This window comes from Asparagus officinalis, chromosome 5 (assembly GCF_001876935.1).
Source record: "Asparagus officinalis chromosome 5, Aspof.V1, whole genome shotgun sequence".
Lineage (NCBI taxonomy): Eukaryota > Viridiplantae > Streptophyta > Magnoliopsida > Asparagales > Asparagaceae > Asparagus > Asparagus officinalis.
This window is the reverse complement of record NC_033798.1, coordinates 112,266,857-112,288,281: the sequence shown is the minus strand read 5'-3', so window position 1 is coordinate 112,288,281 and position 21,425 is coordinate 112,266,857. Positions and strand designations below refer to the sequence as shown.

Here is a 21,425-nt window from a genome sequence, read left to right as displayed (position 1 = left end):
TAAACAAAAATGTTTGACATTGTGATTTAGACATCAATCAACTTCTAAAAGTGGTAATGGGAAATTTCTGCATCTCCATAGATTTCAACATCAATTAACTGGTCTTCCAAGTTGAGAAAAAATTTAGGGACAGAATCTAGAATCCCAACTGGTTCTTTTTTATATTTTGTATAAGATAAATGGGAAATTCACAAATTCATAGACCAGATATATTTTGAAAATATGCCCCCTGCTTTAGAGAATGCTTTTCATAAATACTGGTTTCTTCCTAGATACAGAGACTATGAATAAAACAATAGTTATCAGCAAATAACCATGGGACAGTAGAAATTAACTGTTATATATGAACAAAAAAGAACCACTTACTTCTTCAGATAGCTTATCAATCTCTGATATGTAAGAGTCGATTGCATCCACTTTCGTGCCAAACAGCCCTAGAAAACCAGTCTGATAAAAAGAAAAGATGAATGCTGGTTAGACTAGAATTTCCCACATACAAATCAACAAACTACTTTTCCTCTTGTTTATAAGATAAAAGGTTGAAGTTGTCTACATAATTAACCTTTCGAGTTGGCCTTTTAGATGGATTTCTTTCATACTTTAGTTGATAGTAGTCAAGCCAATTCGTCAACTGTTTCTTCTTTTCAACAAGCTTAGAAAGTTTATTCGCATTATACACAACCTGAAAGACATCTTCAATCAGAAATGAAGACCAAAATTACACCATAAACTACTTATACGATACAAATCAAACATAAATGAGAAACATTGGAAGATAAGATGTATAATATTGTACAGCTCTTAAAAGTACATTATATATTTGTCAAAATTGAAAGTCAAAAGAATAATCAATCTATAACAGACACGGAAATTATGAAAATTTTATTAGGTTAATGCTGCTACAGAGTATTGGTACAGAAGCACAGATAGTGACAGAATAGTAAGAGACTAAACTTCTTGCCCAAAATGAGAATCGCACTTTCTTCCACGGATAGGAGACTAAGCTGCTCGCTGCAGATAGTGACTAAAGATTGTAGACGTCAAAAAATGCTGAAAGATATCCAAATACAGCTCAAGAGGAAATCATCCAAAAAAGGCAGAAGAACACAAGTCTTGACTGTCTCGCCGTGCGAGACAGACTTGACTGTCTCGCCGCGCGAGACAGTCTTTACTATCTCGCCGTGCGAGACAGTCTTTACTGTCTCGCCGTGCGAGACAGTCTTTACTGTCTCGCCGTGCGAGACAGCTCGCTCACGCGAGACAGTCTTTGCTGTCTCGCCGTGCGAGACAGAATTTACTGTCTCGCACGTGAGACAGCTTTCAGATGGTCAAAACTACATTTGTAACTGCCCTACACGTGGCCACTAACTGTTCAAGAACGTGGGAAACGTCGTGGGCGAGAATCACGTGGATAACTGCCAAAATAACGGAGTTTGAAACGTGGGAAGGCAGTTAAGATGAAAACTGCCTGCGGTTACACTGCCAGGAATATTCCTTTTCCGAGACAGTGTTTACTGTCTCGCGGGCCGAGACAGCAAACACTGTCTCGCCCGTCGAGACAGCAAAAGCTGTCTCGCGAACATGTTTTCTGCCAACTGTTCCTAGAGGCTATATATACCCCCCGAAGGCTATTTTCTCGGGGGGCTGATCATTTTGAGCACTTCAGAACACTTCAGAGCAATCCAGAGCAGAGAGAGAGCAGAGGTCTTGAACTTTCGGCCACTCCTTGATAATCAGGCTTTGACTTGATTTCAAGAAGAACGACTATCTTACTTCAAGCCAAAATCCCCTCTCGATTCGTTCCATGAACGAGAGGTCCACAAATTGAACGATCAAACCTTTAAACAGTTAGGATCGTCTCAAATTCCCATCTTGGTCAAACCTTTAAACAGTTAGGACCAAAGCCAAAATCCCCTCTCGATTCGTTCCATGAACGAGAGGTCCACAAATTGAACGATCAAACCTTTAAACAGTTAGGATCGTCTCAAATTCCCATCTTGGTCAAACCTTTAAACAGTTAGGACCAAAGCCAAAATCCCCTCTCGATTCGTTCCATGAACGAGAGGTCCACAAATTGAACGATCAAACCTTTAAACAGTTAGGATCGTCTCAAATTCCCATCTTGGTCAAACCTTTAAACAGTTAGGACCAAAGCCAAAATCCCCTCTCGATTCGTTCCATGAACGAGAGGTCCACAAATTGAACGATCAAACCTTTAAACAGTTAGGATCGTCTCAAATTCCCATCTTGGTCAAACCTTTAAACAGTTAGGACCAAAGCCAAAATCCCCTCTCGATTCGTTCCATGAACGAGAGGTCCACAAATTGAACGATCAAACCTTTAAACAGTTAGGATCGTCTCAAATTCCCATCTTGGTCAAACCTTTAAACAGTTAGGACCAAAGCCAAAATCCCCTCTCGATTCGTTCCATGAACGAGAGGTCCACAAATTGAACGATCAAACCTTTAAACAGTTAGGATCGTCTCAAATTCCCATCTTGGTCAAACCTTTAAACAGTTAGGACCAAAGCCAAAATCCCCTCTCGATTCGTTCCATGAACGAGAGGTCCACAAATTGAACGATCAAACCTTTAAACAGTTAGGATCGTCTCAAATTCCCATCTTGGTCAAACCTTTAAACAGTTAGGACCAAAGCCAAAATCCCCTCTCGATTCGTTCCATGAACGAGAGGTCCACAAATTGAACGATCAAACCTTTAAACAGTTAGGATCGTCTCAAATTCCCATCTTGGTCAAACCTTTAAACAGTTAGGACCAAAGCCAAAATCCCCTCTCGATTCGTTCCATGAACGAGAGGTCCACAAATTGAACGATCAAACCTTTAAACAGTTAGGATCGTCTCAAATTCCCATCTTGGTCAAACCTTTAAACAGTTAGGACCAAAGCCAAAATCCCCTCTCGATTCGTTCCATGAACGAGAGGTCCACAAATTGAACGATCAAACCTTTAAACAGTTAGGATCGTCTCAAATTCCCATCTTGGTCAAACCTTTAAACAGTTAGGACCAAAGCCAAAATCCCCTCTCGATTCGTTCCATGAACGAGAGGTCCACAAATTGAACGATCAAACCTTTAAACAGTTAGGATCGTCTCAAATTCCCATCTTGGTCAAACCTTTAAACAGTTAGGACCAAAGCCAAAATCCCCTCTCGATTCGTTCCATGAACGAGAGGTCCACAAATTGAACGATCAAACCTTTAAACAGTTAGGATCGTCTCAAATTCCCATCTTGGTCAAACCTTTAAACAGTTAGGACCAAAGCCAAAATCCCCTCTCGATTCGTTCCATGAACGAGAGGTCCACAAATTGAACGATCAAACCTTTAAACAGTTAGGATCGTCTCAAATTCCCATCTTGGTCAAACCTTTAAACAGTTAGGACCAAAGCCAAAATCCCCTCTCGATTCGTTCCATGAACGAGAGGTCCACAAATTGAACGATCAAACCTTTAAACAGTTAGGATCGTCTCAAATTCCCATCTTGGTCAAACCTTTAAACAGTTAGGACCAAAGCCAAAATCCCCTCTCGATTCGTTCCATGAACGAGAGGTCCACAAATTGAACGATCAAACCTTTAAACAGTTAGGATCGTCTCAAATTCCCATCTTGGTCAAACCTTTAAACAGTTAGGACCAAAGCCAAAATCCCCTCTCGATTCGTTCCATGAACGAGAGGTCCACAAATTGAACGATCAAACCTTTAAACAGTTAGGATCGTCTCAAATTCCCATCTTGGTCAAACCTTTAAACAGTTAGGACCAAAGCCAAAATCCCCTCTCGATTCGTTCCATGAACGAGAGGTCCACAAATTGAACGATCAAACCTTTAAACAGTTAGGATCGTCTCAAATTCCCATCTTGGTCAAACCTTTAAACAGTTAGGACCAAAGCCAAAATCCCCTCTCGATTCGTTCCATGAACGAGAGGTCCACAAATTGAACGATCAAACCTTTAAACAGTTAGGATCGTCTCAAATTCCCATCTTGGTCAAACCTTTAAACAGTTAGGACCAAAGCCAAAATCCCCTCTCGATTCGTTCCATGAACGAGAGGTCCACAAATTGAACGATCAAACCTTTAAACAGTTAGGATCGTCTCAAATTCCCATCTTGGTCAAACCTTTAAACAGTTAGGACCAAAGCCAAAATCCCCTCTCGATTCGTTCCATGAACGAGAGGTCCACAAATTGAACGATCAAACCTTTAAACAGTTAGGATCGTCTCAAATTCCCATCTTGGTCAAACCTTTAAACAGTTAGGACCAAAGCCAAAATCCCCTCTCGATTCGTTCCATGAACGAGAGGTCCACAAATTGAACGATCAAACCTTTAAACAGTTAGGATCGTCTCAAATTCCCATCTTGGTCAAACCTTTAAACAGTTAGGACCAAAGCCAAAATCCCCTCTCGATTCGTTCCATGAACGAGAGGTCCACAAATTGAACGATCAAACCTTTAAACAGTTAGGATCGTCTCAAATTCCCATCTTGGTCAAACCTTTAAACAGTTAGGACCAAAGCCAAAATCCCCTCTCGATTCGTTCCATGAACGAGAGGTCCACAAATTGAATGATCAAACCTTTAAACAGTTAGGATCATCTCAGAACTCCCACTTGGTCAAACCTTTAAACAGTTAGGACCAAAGCCAAAATCCCCTCTCGATTCGTTCCATGAACGAGAGGTCCACAAATTGAACGATCAAACCTTTAAACAGTTAGGATCGTCTCAAATTCCCATCTTGGTCAAACCTTTAAACAGTTAGGACCAAAGCCAAAATCCCCTCTCGATTCGTTCCATGAACGAGAGGTCCACAAATTGAACGATCAAACCTTTAAACAGTTAGGATCGTCTCAAATTCCCATTTGGTCAAACCTTTAAACAGTTAGGACCAAAGCCAAAATCCCCTCTCGATTCGTTCCATGAACGAGAGGTCCACAAATTGGATGATCAAACCTTTAAACAGTTAGGATCATCTCAGAACTCCCACTTGGTCAAACCTTACTACAGTTAGGACCAAAACCAAAATCCCCTTTCGATTCCTTCCATGAACGGGAGGTCCAGCTTCGATTTGCGCAATCAAAACTATAAAAGTTAAGATTGCTTCCAATCTCAATTGATCAAACCTTATTCAGATTCTCTGAATAGAAATCCCACTTCAAATTTCCTTTGTACCAGGAGATAGAATATAAAATTCTTCCTCTCCGATTCCGGGTTATCTCTACCAACAAACAACAATTGATCAAACCTTATTCAGATTCTCTGAATAGAAATCCCAATTTAAATTTCCTTTGTACCAGGAGATAGAATATAAAATTCTTCCTCTCCATCATCGGGTTTATCTCTACCAACAAACAAGAGACCAGGAGATAGAATATAAAATTCTTCCTCTCCGATTTCGGGTTTATCTCTACCAACAAACAAGAGACCAGGAGATAGAATATAAAATTCTTCCTCTCCATCATCGGGTTTATCTCTACCAACAAACAAGAGACCAGGAGATAGAATATAAAATTCTTCCTCTCCGATTCTGGGTTCATCTCTACCAACAAAAAAGAGACCTAAATACTCCAATAGGTACACGAGTCTAAACTGTTTCCCTATCATCAACAGGAAGTTTCTGGAGAATATTACTCAGAATATTCTTAAGAATAACCTGAATACTCCAAATAGGTATAAGAGTCTAAACTGTTTCCCTATCCTCAACAGGAAGTTTCTAGAGAATATCAGTTAAAATATTCTTGAGAATAACCTGACTACCCCTAAACGGGTATATGCAGTGTCAGCTTGATGACGAGAGTTGATCTCACAAGTACAAGTTCCAGCTTTAATTCAAGATCTCTACAATGGACAAGCGATAAACGCGATGCCGGGAAGAATCTTAACTATTCTACAAAGCACTGAATAGATTGAGAGACAAAGAGATCAAAAGTTGAAGCCACCTACGGGTTCCTCTATACGATCTACTCAACCAAGCATTGAAAGGATCGTAAGTAAGATCTATCTTATCCAAAGCATCCCAGAACTCCTCTATAAAAGATTGAGTCTGGAATACTTTGGAGGGGGTATCTGTAGGCGTCAAAAAATGCTGAAAGATATCCAAATACAGCTCAAGAGGAAATCATCCAAAAAGGCAGAAAAAACACAAGTCTTGACTGTCTCGCCGTGCGAGACAGACTTGACTGTCTCGCCGCGCGAGACAGTCTTTACTGTCTCGCGGGCGAGACAGACTTTTACTGTCTCGCCCACGCGAGACAGTCTTTGCTGTCTCGCCGTGCGAGACAGAATTTACTGTCTTGCACGTGAGACAGTTTTCAGATGGTCAAAACTGTCTCGCGGGCCGAGACAGCAAACACTGTCTCGCCCGTCGAGACAGCAAAAGCTGTCTCGCGAACATGTTTTCTGCCAACTGTTCCTAGAGGCTATATATACCCCCCGAAGGCTATTTTCTCGGGGGGCTGATCATTTTGAGCACTTCAGAACACTTCAGAGCAATCCAGAGCAGAGAGAGAGCAGAGGTCTTGAACTTTCGGCCACTCCTTGATAATCAGGCTTTGACTTGATTTCAAGAAGAACGACTATCTTACTTCGATAAGATATCGTTTTAATTTCTAACTTCGATAACGAAGGAAGAATCAGTAAACCCCTCTTCACGATTTGTGATTCGGTGGTCCACGAGCTAACGCGCTCCCGGCACAGGCAAAGAACCCACGAAAGCAGTGATCCAAACAACGATCCTGCGTTTATTTTCTCAAGAGTTGTAATTTTCTTTTGTTGTGCAAAAGAGTCTTATAAAAAGGCTGTTTTCTTTGAATTTATTGTAATCGACCGAAGATATAATGAATTCGACAACGAAACCAACTTTTGGCGAAAACAAAGATATAATGTAGTCAATAATTCTGAGAGGTTATGAAATATTCAAACTAATTAACCTGGAAATGCAGGATGCAGACAAAGTCCCATGCAAGACAGAATGATGTCAGTGCAAAGTCAGCAGCTAGGATGTCAGATTCCTTTGTCTTTACAACTTGTCCTGATACGGGTGGAAAATTAAAGAATATTGAAGTGAATGTGTAAAGGATGCTAAATCAGTCTTCTGTATATCTAAAACGAATGATGGAAAAACTGCTAATTCTGTATATTTAACAATGAGCAATGGATGTAGTTGAGAATGTCTTCAGGGAGACCAAAAGACAACGTTGGTGAATATCTAATGTTTAACATCAGTAAAATATAAATATTCCACATTGTCATGTAATGTCATACTCTTTGAGTAGATAAATCTTGATTGCATTTTCTTTTACTCATTGGCGCACTCTGAACTTGGGGGTTTTGCACAAGAACTATGTCACAAAGAGGGAACCTCAACTCCTAGGCCATGGAAGTGGTATTACCTGCCATATCCAATGACTGAATGCAACTCGACATACTAAAAACATGAGGACACAGTTACGATACTTGAAGCAGAATGGAAAAGGTGAAATTATCAATGGAAGGTTCTTTTAAAATGGCTTATCCTGCTACAGTATGTAAGGTAGACTGCCTCACATGGTACGTACTGTACAATATAAATATTCCACATTGTGACGGCATGTCATACACTTGAGTAGATGAATCTTGATTGCATTATTTCCTTATACTTAATAGTGCACTCAGAAATTTGGGGTTTTGCACAAGAACTGTCACAAGGAGGGAACCTCAACTCCTGGGCTACGGAAATGGTATTAGTTGCCATATCCAATGCCTGAATGTGTCACGCCACAGACTCCTGAGCCCCATTGACGAGATGTAAGCCATGAGACTGACTGAGTGTAGAGCGTTTTTTGGCTCAAACCACTGCCAAAATCAGCTAGTCGATGCTGCACTTGAGCCTTTGACTTTATTTATATGAACAATTTAATCTCATACATACCCACTGACAATTGGCACATCTCAGTACCAGTGCTAGGTGACATGGACTCTATAGGTGGCTCCTACCGGCGCTAGAGGTGGCTCCCACCGCGTTCCCACCTAGCACTTAGCCAACGTAGCATTTAGCTCCACACTTTCGGCTAGCAATTTTCTATGATACCATTTGTCATGCCCCACACCCACGAGCCCCCAGTCACATTGTGCCAATGGGCTCGCGGGCTTGGGGAGTGACAGAATGCAACTCGACATACCAAAAACATGAGGACACAGTTACGATATTTGAAGCAGAAAGGAAAAGCAATAACTATCAATGGAGGGTTCTCCTAAAATTGCTCATCCCGCTACAGTATGTAAGGTAAACTGCCTAAATGATTACACATATAGAATTAGGAATTAAGGCATTAATGAAATTCAAAGTGGCATATTTGACCATGCGATATAAAGGTTAAGAAAAATTGTCCATTTGAAGTATTATAAGACTTAAAGCATCTGTGTCCATATGAGCAGTAATCAAGGAGCAGATAAATTTAAAATTCAAAAGGAAAAAATGTATAAACAGATATAGATGCCTGAAATAAAAATGTTCAACTTTTGAACTATAAATAAAAAGAATCAGAATCTAATATGAACCTTAATCACTGTTGAGCTAAAGGAATATGCACGTAAGTGAAGTGCAAAACCTGATGCGTTAAATAGTGATCACGATGATTGACAAGGAAAAAATGCTCAACAAGCTCGCTAACAGATTCATCTGGATCAGGTGGCACATTCCTTACAATGACCTGCAACAAAATATATTATGGATTAGCGCGAGAGGAAAAGGCTCTAAAAACACCAGCTCACTTTCAGAGTTTTGTGCACAATAGACACAATTTACTACAATAAGTAGACAGTAGAAACAGCAATGTATCTTATGCATAACACATGCATGGGACACCTGCATTAATGAATTCCAGAAGAACTAAGTGTGCTTTTAATATAGATAAATACATAGGTGCGGTCCAGGAACAAACTTAAAGATGGTTTTGAACTCATAAAACTACAATAAAGATCCCCCCACCAGACAATCTGTAATTTTCATCACAATCTACACGTCATAAAATGTATGTGCTTAGAAAGTTGTATGCTCTAGAAATGTTAAGAAATCAATTTACTGGTCGAGAAATAAAACGGATGTTCCATATAGGAAAGAAGGGATCACATGGTGAAGATCTCAAAAGTTATCACAACTATTTTCTTTTGTCAACATATCTTTCATGTTATGGCAATATGGACTTACAGCTGGAAAATCACTGGATTCTCCTTAGAAATTAAATGAAACATGTTAAAGAGGGTATGCTACTTATGATTTTTATTATAGCATATGCACTGGTAGGATGACATAGCTAATTCATGTCGAATTCCGTAAGAATAGGCAAACCTGACATGATGTTTTGACAGAGTCCAGTAATAAATACAAGCGAGGTCCTCCTTGTAGATTGAATATAAAGTAACAGAAAAACATGGCGGGAGGTACCCATTTTTTCTAAAATAATACAAATACTTAGTGGAAGCTGAAATAATACTTGCACAAGTATACGACATACTGGCACATGGAAGTACATGATATATGTGTTTTAACAAGGACATGGCTTCATATTAGAAATGTCTGTTCTACATAGACTATATCATGAGTAATACTGCCCAAGTGAGCTTAGTTAATGCACTTTGACAGTTCCATTATGAGCTTCTCGCCACCTGCAACAGGCAAGGGATCTTCAAATTAAAATGCAATAATGTACTATGTTAAGTTTATTACAAACAACTCTATTTCACAGTAAGGAGGCCATTGATAGCTGGTGGAGGCTTGTAGTACTCCATGGAACAGCAGGACTAGTTAAAATGCAAGGGTCTTCAAACTAAAATGCAAGGGTGCACTATATGAAGCTTATTACAAATTGATAGCTGTGAAGGCTTGAAGTACTCCATAGAATGGCATTGGCACTAGTTGAAAATAAGTCTCCTCTTTTGAGTTCTTTCTCCCTTCATTGAAGCATTTTCCCCATGGACTTGTCTTCCCCAAGATGGATATCTTTCTACTTTCACGGAATGGCAGGGGGACTACTTGAAAATAGTTCTCTTCTTTCAAGTTCTTTCTCCCTTCATTGGAGCATTTTCCCCATGGACTTGTTTTCCCCAAGATAAATATCTTTCTACTTTCACGGAAAACTCTTTAGAGTTTCTCCCTTTCTTTGCAATCTTATTCATTTTTCATATGTAAGCCTATGGGCCTTTGTCCAAAAAGGAACCATAAGATATTGAAGAAAAGACGTGAGTCACATCCGATAAATTGAAGAGCATAAGAAATATTAACTATCGTCAATGTTCCAAACTATGATATGCGGTCTAGAGGAATGAGTAAGCATGACTATCTAATGGCATTGGTGTGTATAACAAGACCGAAGGTAAATAGAATTAAAGAATAGGAATGGATGATGGCAGTAGCCAATATATGCAGCAAATAAACAAATTAGAGAAGTCCACAGAAACAAAGACTATGGTTTTGGTGTTAGGTATTATTCATATGCGATGAAGAGATTCAGAAGGTATCAATTTGAGAACTTACAGTATACTGATCTGGACGACGTTTTGTTGTAGCCAAAAAATGCAATCTCATTGATGCAACTATTTCATATTCTTTAAGTAACACGTAGCAAGTCCAAAATGAAAAGGCATACGCCATTGCTATATGGACCCAAAACCTGCAAAGAGAATGAGAAACTCAAGAAGGTCTAAATTTTGCCTAAGAAGATAGCAGATTTAAAACAATAGGAGTGGAAGTAAGAAATGACTAGTATTAAGCATGCAATTGCTGTGATTGAGAATAAGGCCAAGATTATTCTGGTAAGTGCAATGGATTGTAGTTAAAAGTAGACATTAGAAAACTACAAACATGATTTCTTCTGCCAATAATAGATAATCTATCTGACCTCCAGTAGTTTATTTTTAATTCCTGGTACCTTTGTGTGATGCTATTCAATGAATTCATTACTTAATGCCATTTTCTGTTTTCTAATAGACTTGAAATGAAAAATTAATAGGACTAAAATTTTGAAAAAGTCACTATGATTTTAAACAGAAATAATTGCATGGCCACAGTTACACGAAACAGTTAGCTTTGAAACTCTAGGTCTAAAAGTAGTGAGGACTCCCTTGTGTCATCCTTCACCATCTATATGGAGTAATAGAATGTTCTAGAAAATAAACAATTTCAAAAGGAAAAGAGTTTCGAGAGTAAAAAAATTGAATATGGAATCGATTACACAAACATGCACAACCAAACTCGCCTGATTCATGCCAATAATAGTTTGTCTGGATTCCTTTGAGGAATTATGCAATTGAGCATAGAGTATTGAAGTTAATAGAGGCAAATGCAAATAACATATAGCAGTGACATATGAAAAGGCTAGTGAGAATGAACTGGAACAATTGAATTCAACTCAATGACCAGGCGGAATACATATTCTTTGCATAAAAGGAAGATTCTACAAGGCACAGTACCTGCCTGCTACTCCAGGAATCAAAGAAGAAACCGGAAATCGTGGACGTCATTGAACAGGTACTACACTATCAAGAGTAGACACCAAAGCTGCCGAGAAAATTGAGGTTTGCCTCATAAGAGTGGGGGGTGGGGGGGGGGGGGACTTGCGGCGTTGTTGAGAAGCAGATATCATGTTTAGTCATGTTCAGTTATCATGGTAGGTTGGAAGCAGATAGAGTACCAGAGGTGTGGAGTCTGTGGACATCACTGAAGAGGTACTATACTGTCAAGAGTAGCCACCAAAGACCAGGAAATGAACGTGAGTTTAATATGAATTTTACTGCATGAGCAGAACATGACATCAGATCAGAACCGAGGGCAGATAGAGGACCAGGGCTTAGGATTTAAGTTATACCTCAAACAAAAATAACACTTACAGCCTCATCATCTTAGATATTAGTGTGAAATCCTTCACAAACTTGGGGGAATTAACTAGCTCCCTGTTGTATAAACTTCACTGCATAACTAAAAAGAAATACATCTACTTGATTTTGATGACAGGATCACCTCACTGTTACCTTACCCAAGAATTTGAAAAAGAAGGCTGAGATAGATGAATGGAATCATGCCAAGAAGGTCACATAAGAAAGGAAAGCCTCCTTGAGTTGATTCAGATTAAGAATAAAATAGGGGAGAAACAGTTAGGATGGGCTAAGAATATAATATGCACTATGCAGACCTGTGAGAGCACAACTTATTGGAAGAGCTGTAGGAACTAGAGGAGATAATAAGACTAAGGCTAGCTCTCAAGGAACATGTAGACAAGGATATGTTAATTGTTAACCGGATGGAGAAAAGGGACTCATGTCACTGACACCAACCCCGGGGATAAAGGCTTTGTTGTTATTGTCATAGGTGAAGTTATGGCCAGTAACTTATTATCAGATTAATCCTCATTAGACACAAGAATCAGAACATAATTCTTCTACTGTTGTTTCCCTAATTAAACATGAAAACGATTGTAGTTGTTACTGCTAATATAAACAATATAAAATTGTGAATGCCAGAAGTCTGAAATAGTATAATACCCATATAGTTCCATCAGCAAAGCCATAATTTAAGCAGTTAATTTTTCATACACCGCAACAATTAGCAAAATAAAATAAATAACAATAGTAGTACCTAGAAGGTCTCAGTTAACATCTTGCACAAAATATAAATAAATAAAAATAAAAATTCTGAAGTACAACTAGATGCATAACTGATCAAATCACAACCTGAAATACATACTTAATTTAAGTAAAAACATATTTGGAACTCACCTCTGTGATCCAATTTTGATGTTTGATATGGAAAGCTTGTCTATATCACTGTGTACTACCGTTGATTTCGCTAGAGTGTCATTGGTCCGATTGACTGGTATCAGGACTAGAAATGCCGCCATTGTGATAGGTACAAATATTTTAAGTCTGAAAAATAAGAATCACCATCAACAGAAGAATAAGATTGTGAATTGGTGTTTTGCATTATGCATTTATTGGCAAGCTTAAAAGATTAAAAGAAACTGGAGATAAAGAGAGGAAAAAAAAACATAAACAATTTGAAATAAACTAATCAGTTACTAGTTGCTTTGTATAAACTAAAGTCATCGAGCAAAAAGGGAGTACCCAATCAAGTATATCCTCAAATAAACAGCAGAATCAAGCCCTGCATGGTCAATGAGTTCAGGTTCAGGCATTTTAAGGGCAGCTGGCATCCATTCCAAAAACTTTATATATGATCTGAAGTCTAAATTGACAAACTTCCGCACTAATGTCCCAGAGCTTGTTGGGCTGCTTCTAACACCTTTAAGATACCATTTTGGGAAGTACACCCTATCATTGAATGGCTGCAGTCGCAGTACTGCAAATGCCACGAAGAATGCAAAGGCACTTAAAATATTTATAGCCGCAGAGAGTGCTATGTCGGTAAGTGTAGCCATAACTTCCTCTCAATGATTACAAAACCAACCCTGGAAAATTTTACACATTGAATTGAACAAAAAGATTAGATATGCCATCAAAGTAGTATATTAATATAAATGAACTAAAAGCACTAGCATCAAACTCAAGAATCCAAATCATTTTATCAGATAAGCGACAACAACCAATATGAGCACATATATAGAAACACGGAAAGTTGATAAGATGCTGCAGGTTCATACCAAATGCGCTACTTTAAACTCTAAAAAGAAAGTAATACAATCACTTCTTGTAAATAAGATAATTAAGCAACTGTCGGGCACCTCTTTTTACAAACTAAGATAGTAGTAGTAGCCCTCATGTCCCAAGGCCATTATGCATCTTACTCTCATGCTTACAGAAACAACAAGGACATCATCTAGAATTTGTGGTGTTAAAATAGGTAATCTAAGTACCTGTCATAAAAAAATACGTAATCTTAGTGCCCTGTCATAAAAACTCACACCATTGAATTTCCCATAAACGAAAATTATCACCCTGATCGACTATAATAAGGCGGTGTGAAACAGGAAAATGCATAAAGAAGGAAAATATCATCAAACCGAAAACCAAAAAAAAAAATATCATCAAGCCCTGTATAACTGTCTAACACCCTGAAATATTGAATTTGAATCAATTCTACGAAAAAAAGAAAAATTCTACATCCAGACCCAAAAACCTCCTTCAACAGACTCAGTCAGGTCGTTCACATCAACCTCTTCGGAAATTAACCATGGTCTTTCCTCAAACCAAAATGCATACAATGACACTAAAAAAACTCAAACTAATTATAGGAAAAACACTAAATTAAGAAGAAGAGAAAAAAGGGCGTACCTTCACCAACTCAGTCTTTGCCAATTGTAGAAACTTTAAGGCAAAGGATCAACAAAGGAGTAAACACATCCACAACCTTCAACAAAAGGAAAGTACGGATTCGCTCCTACCCCCAAAGGGATAAACTTAACCCTCACTACTTCCCCAATTCTAAATCTAGCAACCGAAATAATTGAAAGATGACGATGGAGATAAAACGCTAGAAGAAGAAACGAGAGGCTGTGAAGGGATCTGGCAGTACTCACTGTTTTGTTTTTGTTCAACTAATACATAAATGTGAGTAATAAAGGAAAAAAAAAACTAGGGTTTGGTTTGATGGCGATTTGTAAGTTTTTTGGTTGATGATGATAGTTGTCGGCAAGAGGAGTAAAGGGGGGTGTGGACAGTGTGAAGATAGAGCCGTTAGAAAAAGGACGCGAGAGAGAGCCAGAGAGAGAGAGAGATAATTTTGTTGGTTAGTGAGAGGTCGGTAGAATAATGGCGGCAGACCCTAACATAACGGCAGGTAAATTTTAATGAGAGTAATAAGGATTAGTATTTATAGGATGGACTTTTTTGGTTTAGATCCTCTATAAGTGATCAGCAATTGGAGAGTCTTAAATTTCCCCTATCATTATTGTACATTCTGAATTCAATGGACGAGATTATGTTATGTAGGACTCTACTATTGTGATAGTAATTTAAAAGAACAGTGGTTTTCGAAAAATAGCGGTTTTCAAGTTCATAGTGGTTTTATCTCGTAAGCTAATTTTGTCCCTTGAATTCGTAATGTAAGATGATTGGAGGAATTGGAGACTCTTCAATTACCACATAACCGGAGAGGATTCAAATCTAACTTTTTTTTCCGGGAGAAAATAAATAATAGAAAATAAACTATGGCCAAACCCTATAAAAATTGGTTGTAATTGGTTAATAAGGTAAATCTCAAGCATTATTATATCATGGACGACTATAATTCGTTTTGAATTTTATATTAGTTGCTCAAATATTTTAACAGTTTGAAATTAGTTTCTGAAATCATTGAAATTGTTAGTAGATCCCCAATACAACTTATAATAATGCGAATATTCATTACAATTTTCTGCAATATATTTTTTCCTTTTAAATAATAGAGACACACATATTTCTATCTCTTTGAAGCATATTGAAAAGTATTACTTATGTATAAGAAAAGACTGAAAAAAAAAATCTCGAGATTACTTAATTGGCTAGTACTAAGTCAAGATTTTAATTAGTTTATATAATTATCACATTATTATCACGTTAAATTTTGGATAAGAAATCCCCTAAGAATGTAATCACTACACTAGGTCTTATTGTTCATATCGGCTACAATCGCCAAAGAAGAATCCATTCTATACTCGTCTAAATAAAACCTTTTCACATTAAAAGAAGATGAGAATAAAAACGTACTTATGTGAAGAACAATGAAAGGTTTACACGAGTTCATATACGGGTCGGGTCCGTCTCAAGAGATGTGTATACACACTATGCAAAATAAATACTTCTGACCGGAAATAAATATCCTCACCACGCAGAAAACATGTGGATTGTGGACCATGACAGGCTGACAGCACCGCGCGTCGTGCACGAGCTAAAACTGGCCTTCTTGTAAATATCAACGGTCACATTTTCAAAACCAATATAAATAAAATAAACTTAGAAAAGTCAATGGAGTTAAACCAACTCATGACCAACACCAACTAGGTACTAAGATGTATCCGTATCTAAGTAAATATTCGTAGCTGTATCCTAACCAATATAAACATAGATATGGTTACTCAAATCTGTAATCGATAGCATATGGTTACGGATATGATTTTGTAGTGAAATATACGGATCCATGTCTGAAATATTCGAAAACATATTAGTCATATTGTTATATAATTTTACTCCTTAGATTATAGATTCGAGGTTAATTTTGACGATCAATATGTTTAATCTCAACTTTTCAGATATAAAGTATATAGTAATGAACTCTTTTATATCACATGAATTATATTTTTTTTCAATACCATCTAACTTTCTCATATCTATTGTGTATCCACATTCATATTCTACTCATACATCCGCATGTATATCCGTCTCCATATTCGACTTTAGCGGATACGGATATGGATATGAATTTTCCTTACCGAGGTACATCTATATTCATATCCATATTCGATATGGGTAAACGGATATGGATATGATCAAATATCATATCCGAACCGTATTCCGACCGAACGCACCCCCTACCTCCCAAGGAATCATAATACAAATTAAGACCACTCTGTAGACATTCTTTACTTTACTTGCACTGATTAAAATTTCATCCACCCACCCGCTTACCCTCCGACCAAACCTCTACGCATGTGATGCACAGCTTGGTCCACAAATAAAGTTACGATTCATTTCTCATTAGCATGTGACGCCATCCTCACTTTAATAATGCATCCAGAGCGAGTGGTGTTCAATTAGCTTGATTGATTTGTGAAGCTTTATTTTAATTATTTTTTCAGCGAGGACTTTAGTTTTTTCCGAATCTACCTAATTACGTCGATTAATAAATAAAAATATGTTACCTTTTCAAAACCCATTTGGTTACAAGATGCCGCGGTTTTACAGGGAACACTAATATTATACGAATTTTATTTGTCATTTAATAAAAAAAAATACATTAAAAAACCGCCAATTTGTTTTGCAATACTATAACATTCCCTTTGATTTTGTTGGTTGTGGCTGATCAGCAATCAGTGGGATATTAATTTGAGCGGTAACAGTTTTGGTTAACCACTACTTTAATAATAATAAAAAAAGGCCTCATCGTCAAAAATCAAGGACAAAAGCTTACGGCCAAATTTCAATTCTCATCAAAGGAGAATAGACGACTAAAGCCAAAATTTTCTTTGTTCGCTGGATGCATAAAGTCCAAAAGCTTGTTAGTCCAAATTTGAGAGTAGTCCCTGAGGCTGCTTGTGTTTTGCTTTTTTTTTTTCTTTTCTTGGTGAAGAAAATGCCTTTAGTCATAAAATCACTGAGTAAAACAAAGAGCAATGATCATGAGGCTGCTTGTTTGACTGGTCAAGTAGTTCGATAATCTTGCATTGTTTTAATATATACAAAGAAGAACAATTTTTCAAAACCGCCTGAATTTTTTTTTTTTTTTTCAAAACCGACTGTTTTTTTTTTTATTTATCAAAACCGACCCGGTTTTGTGATTAGCAGGTTAATGACTATCCTAAATAGTCGGGGTTGCCAACCCCGACTATTTAGGAGGGGGTTAAACCCTAATTAAAGGGTGATTAGCATGTTAATCACTATCCTAAATAGTCGGGGTTGCCAACCCCGACTATTTAAGATAGTGATTAGCCTGCTAATCACAAAACCGGGTCGATTTTGATAAATAAAAAAAAAACAGTCGGTTTTGGAAAAAAAAAAAAAATCAGGCGGTTTTGAAAAATTGTTCATACAAAGAAAGATCCATGTGGAAGGAGGAACTTCTTCATTCGTGATAAATTAAAGCCTAAACTGAACGAGGAACATTAATTAATGTTCGCAGATCTGGATAAGATTTTCAGATACATGCAATAATAACATTTTATTATTACAGAAACAATCATATTTAGTTTGGCCGACAAGAACTGGGTACAAAATATTTAATAATTCCTCAGCTGTGAAGTTCAAAGAGTTAGTTGCGCATAGACTACCCTTATTGTTTCAAGTTTCAGAGAGACCCCCTGAGTTAAATTTTTGTTCTCCTTGACCATCAGAAGCTCAACTAATTTCACCTAGGAGCGTTATCTATGAAAATTTCATCACAGGTAAATAAGCCAAAAAAATCTTTAACCCGGGGGATCTATCTGCAACAGAGTAAGTACAGGGACAGTAAGTGCAAAACAACGATGCAACATCGGGGGTCTACGTGCAACTAACCCGAGTTTAAAAGGATAAGCTAACCTGGCCGTAAGCTTCAACATCATGTAAATCATAACCCCTTTGTTTTATAAACTCTGTGAATTGTTGGGCTCTGATACCACTTGTTGTGCGCGGAAGCCACTTGTTGTGCGTCGAGGAATCAAACCAAACACCGAGAGAGAAGGCAACTCAAATCTAACAATAATGACACAAACTCAAACACAAAGTTTAACGTGGTTCGGTAAATTGCCTACGTCCACGGGGCAAGAAGGAGATGAGTTTTCACCATAGAGAAAGAGAGTACAAAATAGAGATTACAAGATCACTCAAACTAACCTCTCAAACAAAACCCTCGAATCTCTAACAAAACCCTCAAACAATTTGCTCAGAAAAGAACTCTCTTTTCTGTGCTCAAAAAACTCTCCTTCAAGCCACCCCAAAAGTGATCAACTCAGAACAAATTCTGATTGATACCAAACCCTAAAATCGTGTTCATATTTATATAAAACAGTAAACCCAAACAGAACAGGTAACCAAGCTCAGGCCCAAAACCGTATCGCGATCGACCGTCGCGCCAGTTGCGGTCGACCGTGGCAAATGATAGAAACAAAAAATGCGCTACAAGGTCTTACGGTCAACCGCCGCGCCACTCGCGGTCGACCGCAAAAAGTCCAGAGACTTTCCTGTGTTGTGCACGTTCGCGGTCGACCGCAGCGCCACTCGCAGTCGACCGTGCAACATCCAAAATGTTCGCTGCTTTAAAAATCCGAACTTCGTCGCTGTGTCGCCAATTCTACAATTCTCGACCTCGGTAAAGTCTTCCCAAAACTGAGTCGACACCAACCAAACCAAATATCCCACTTATTACATCTAGTATGAAGTGAAACAAAATCACAATAACGGACTCAATCCACAACAAGTCGAGACCCAAATGAGAATGCGAACACTCTCCAAATGTTGGTATCTACTCATCAAATCGGCTGCATTATAAATGACTGTCTATGTATCCTCTTGCCAAAGGAATCAAGCATTCACGTAGTTCCCCAAATGACCTCCAAAGACCCTCAAACAAATAGAAAATTTCTCAACTCTTCACCAACAAATATGCAATTGATAACTCTTCAAATAGCCCCAAAGTGAAACAAATCAAACATCTCCACCTGAGGTGAACTAATGGCTGTATCCAAATCATATCCATCAGATGCATTCGAATCAACCAACTCATCATCTGCACCCAAATCCAAATGATCCCCTAACTGTGTCACCTCAGCTGGAATCCCAAACGATACAGTATAATCTGGAGTATGTGGAGTAGCATCACTTTCCACCCTCTGTGATACATATAAGGTCTATCCAAAACTCTCCACCTGCTGAGAGTCAATTAGCTCCCTCATCGAAGCCTCAACCGTAGTGACACTACCAGACCAAACATCCAATAGAGTTTTACCTCCAATCATAGCAGTCGACAACCTATGACCAAGATGACCCAAATATGTCGAAGCCTCAACACCAGAATCAATGCTCGACATCAAACGCCGGTCCTCCTCCAACAAGGAACAGCTCACCAAATCCGTCATCTCATCTCGTTGTTCCAAGATTTCCTTTCCACCGAAGTGTCTCAAAATGCCGTGAGCTCGGCTCAAATGTAGAAATAGGTCCCTCTTGTACCTCCCACCAAAATCAGAATGAAGTACCTTCACCTTTCTACCAATCTCACACTTCTTCAATTTGTTGGAGACTACTAAGACTTAACTCCAATCGAGATTTGGTTGCAACCCAAACATGCCTAAAGCAGCCACCAATAAAGAAAACCAAACATCTATTACCTCCTAATGATGCCTCCTTGAAAGGCCCCCGAATGCTCACGTGAACTCCATCGAAAAGACCCTTCGTGAGGTGAATAGAGGTGTCAAACTTCACCTCGGTCTTCTTGCTCACATTAAAGTGTTCACTAAACTTCAAATTGCAGGTCAATGTACCCTTTTCCAAATCAATACTGGAATGGCCAAGCCTCAAATGTCGCAGTCTATTCGAATCAATAGAAGTCATTAGTTCTCCACCTGTCACCGTATTCCCAATCAAATAGTAGAGGTTATTCTTCCTGATGCCCTTCATCAAAATACGAGAGTCTTCCACAATCTCGAGAATCATGTCCTCGATACGAACTCTAAAACCCGAGAGTCTTCCACAATCTCGAGAATCATGTCCTCGATACGAACTCTAAAACCCTCTCCAACCAAAGCTCCAATCGAGATCAAGTTCTTCCTCAAAGAAGGAACATATCTCACACCATGTAACTCTTTAACTGTCCCGTCATACATCTTGATGTGAATTCTTCCTATCTCAAGAATCTGATATGCACGATTGTTACCTACATACACCACACCACTCTCTAGCTTCTCAAAACTAGTGAACCATTCCCTTCTAGGGCACACATGATAAGTCGCACCACTATCCAACATCTACTCGGATTCCTCCGAATAGCAACCTGTGGGACTGATAGAAAGCGAATAAACAGATGAGTAAGAAAGATTACCATCCGATATAATGATGTTCGCTTCTGATGAAGATTGCTTCCCTTTTCCCTTCTGCTTATTTTTCATCCAATCACTGAGCTTTGTACAATCCTTCTTCCAATGATCAGTCTCTTTATACTAAACACACTGATCTTTATCAACTGTAGGATGCCATACTCTAGACTGTGACTTCTCATTCTTCCGGTTTGGATTCTTCCCTCTTGCGATTAATGTCTCTGCTGTTGTATCACTTGTAGACTCCTCATCTTTCTTTCAAAGCTGATAATTCACAAGTGCAGCGGTGACCTCACTATACGAAAAGAACGCCTTCATATTAAAGAACGCCTTCTCATTAATTAGGGTAAGAACAAAGATCTCATATTCCTCATATGGCAAGTAACTCAATAATAACAAAGCTTTATCCTCATCGTCTATCATAACATCCACATTCGTCAAATCCGTAAGAAGCTTCGTGTAGTGGTTCATGTGATCACCAATTGGGGTTCCCTTCTTCAATTGGAAGTGATGATGTCTTCTCTTTAAATGCAAGCGATTTTTCATACTCTTGGTCATATACTTGCTCTCAAGGGTCTCCCAAATCTTCTTAGTCGAAGTCTCATTCATCACATCATACTTTAAACATATACTTGCTCTCAAGGGTCTCCCAAATCTTCTTAGTCGAAGTCTCATTCATCACATCATACTTTAAATCTTGAGTCAAACAAGACCGTCTCCCAAATC

General features: G+C 38.4%; 1 protein-coding gene across 1 annotated transcript in view; it reads right to left on the bottom strand.

Moving 5' to 3' along the window:
- LOC109840722 (calcium permeable stress-gated cation channel 1-like) overlaps positions 1–14,684 on the bottom strand; it is a 32,124-nt gene extending 17,440 nt beyond the window's left edge. Inside the window, exons 1-7 of the mRNA XM_020409463.1 lie at positions 14,272–14,684; positions 13,105–13,448; positions 12,760–12,906; positions 10,523–10,658; positions 8,598–8,699; positions 563–682; positions 367–447 (exon numbers count right to left, since the gene is read on the bottom strand). Coding sequence (XP_020265052.1) covers positions 367–447; positions 563–682; positions 8,598–8,699; positions 10,523–10,658; positions 12,760–12,906; positions 13,105–13,418 — 900 coding nt within the window. The 5' untranslated portion in view covers positions 13,419–13,448; positions 14,272–14,684. The remainder of the gene's footprint in view (positions 1–366; positions 448–562; positions 683–8,597; positions 8,700–10,522; positions 10,659–12,759; positions 12,907–13,104; positions 13,449–14,271) is intronic.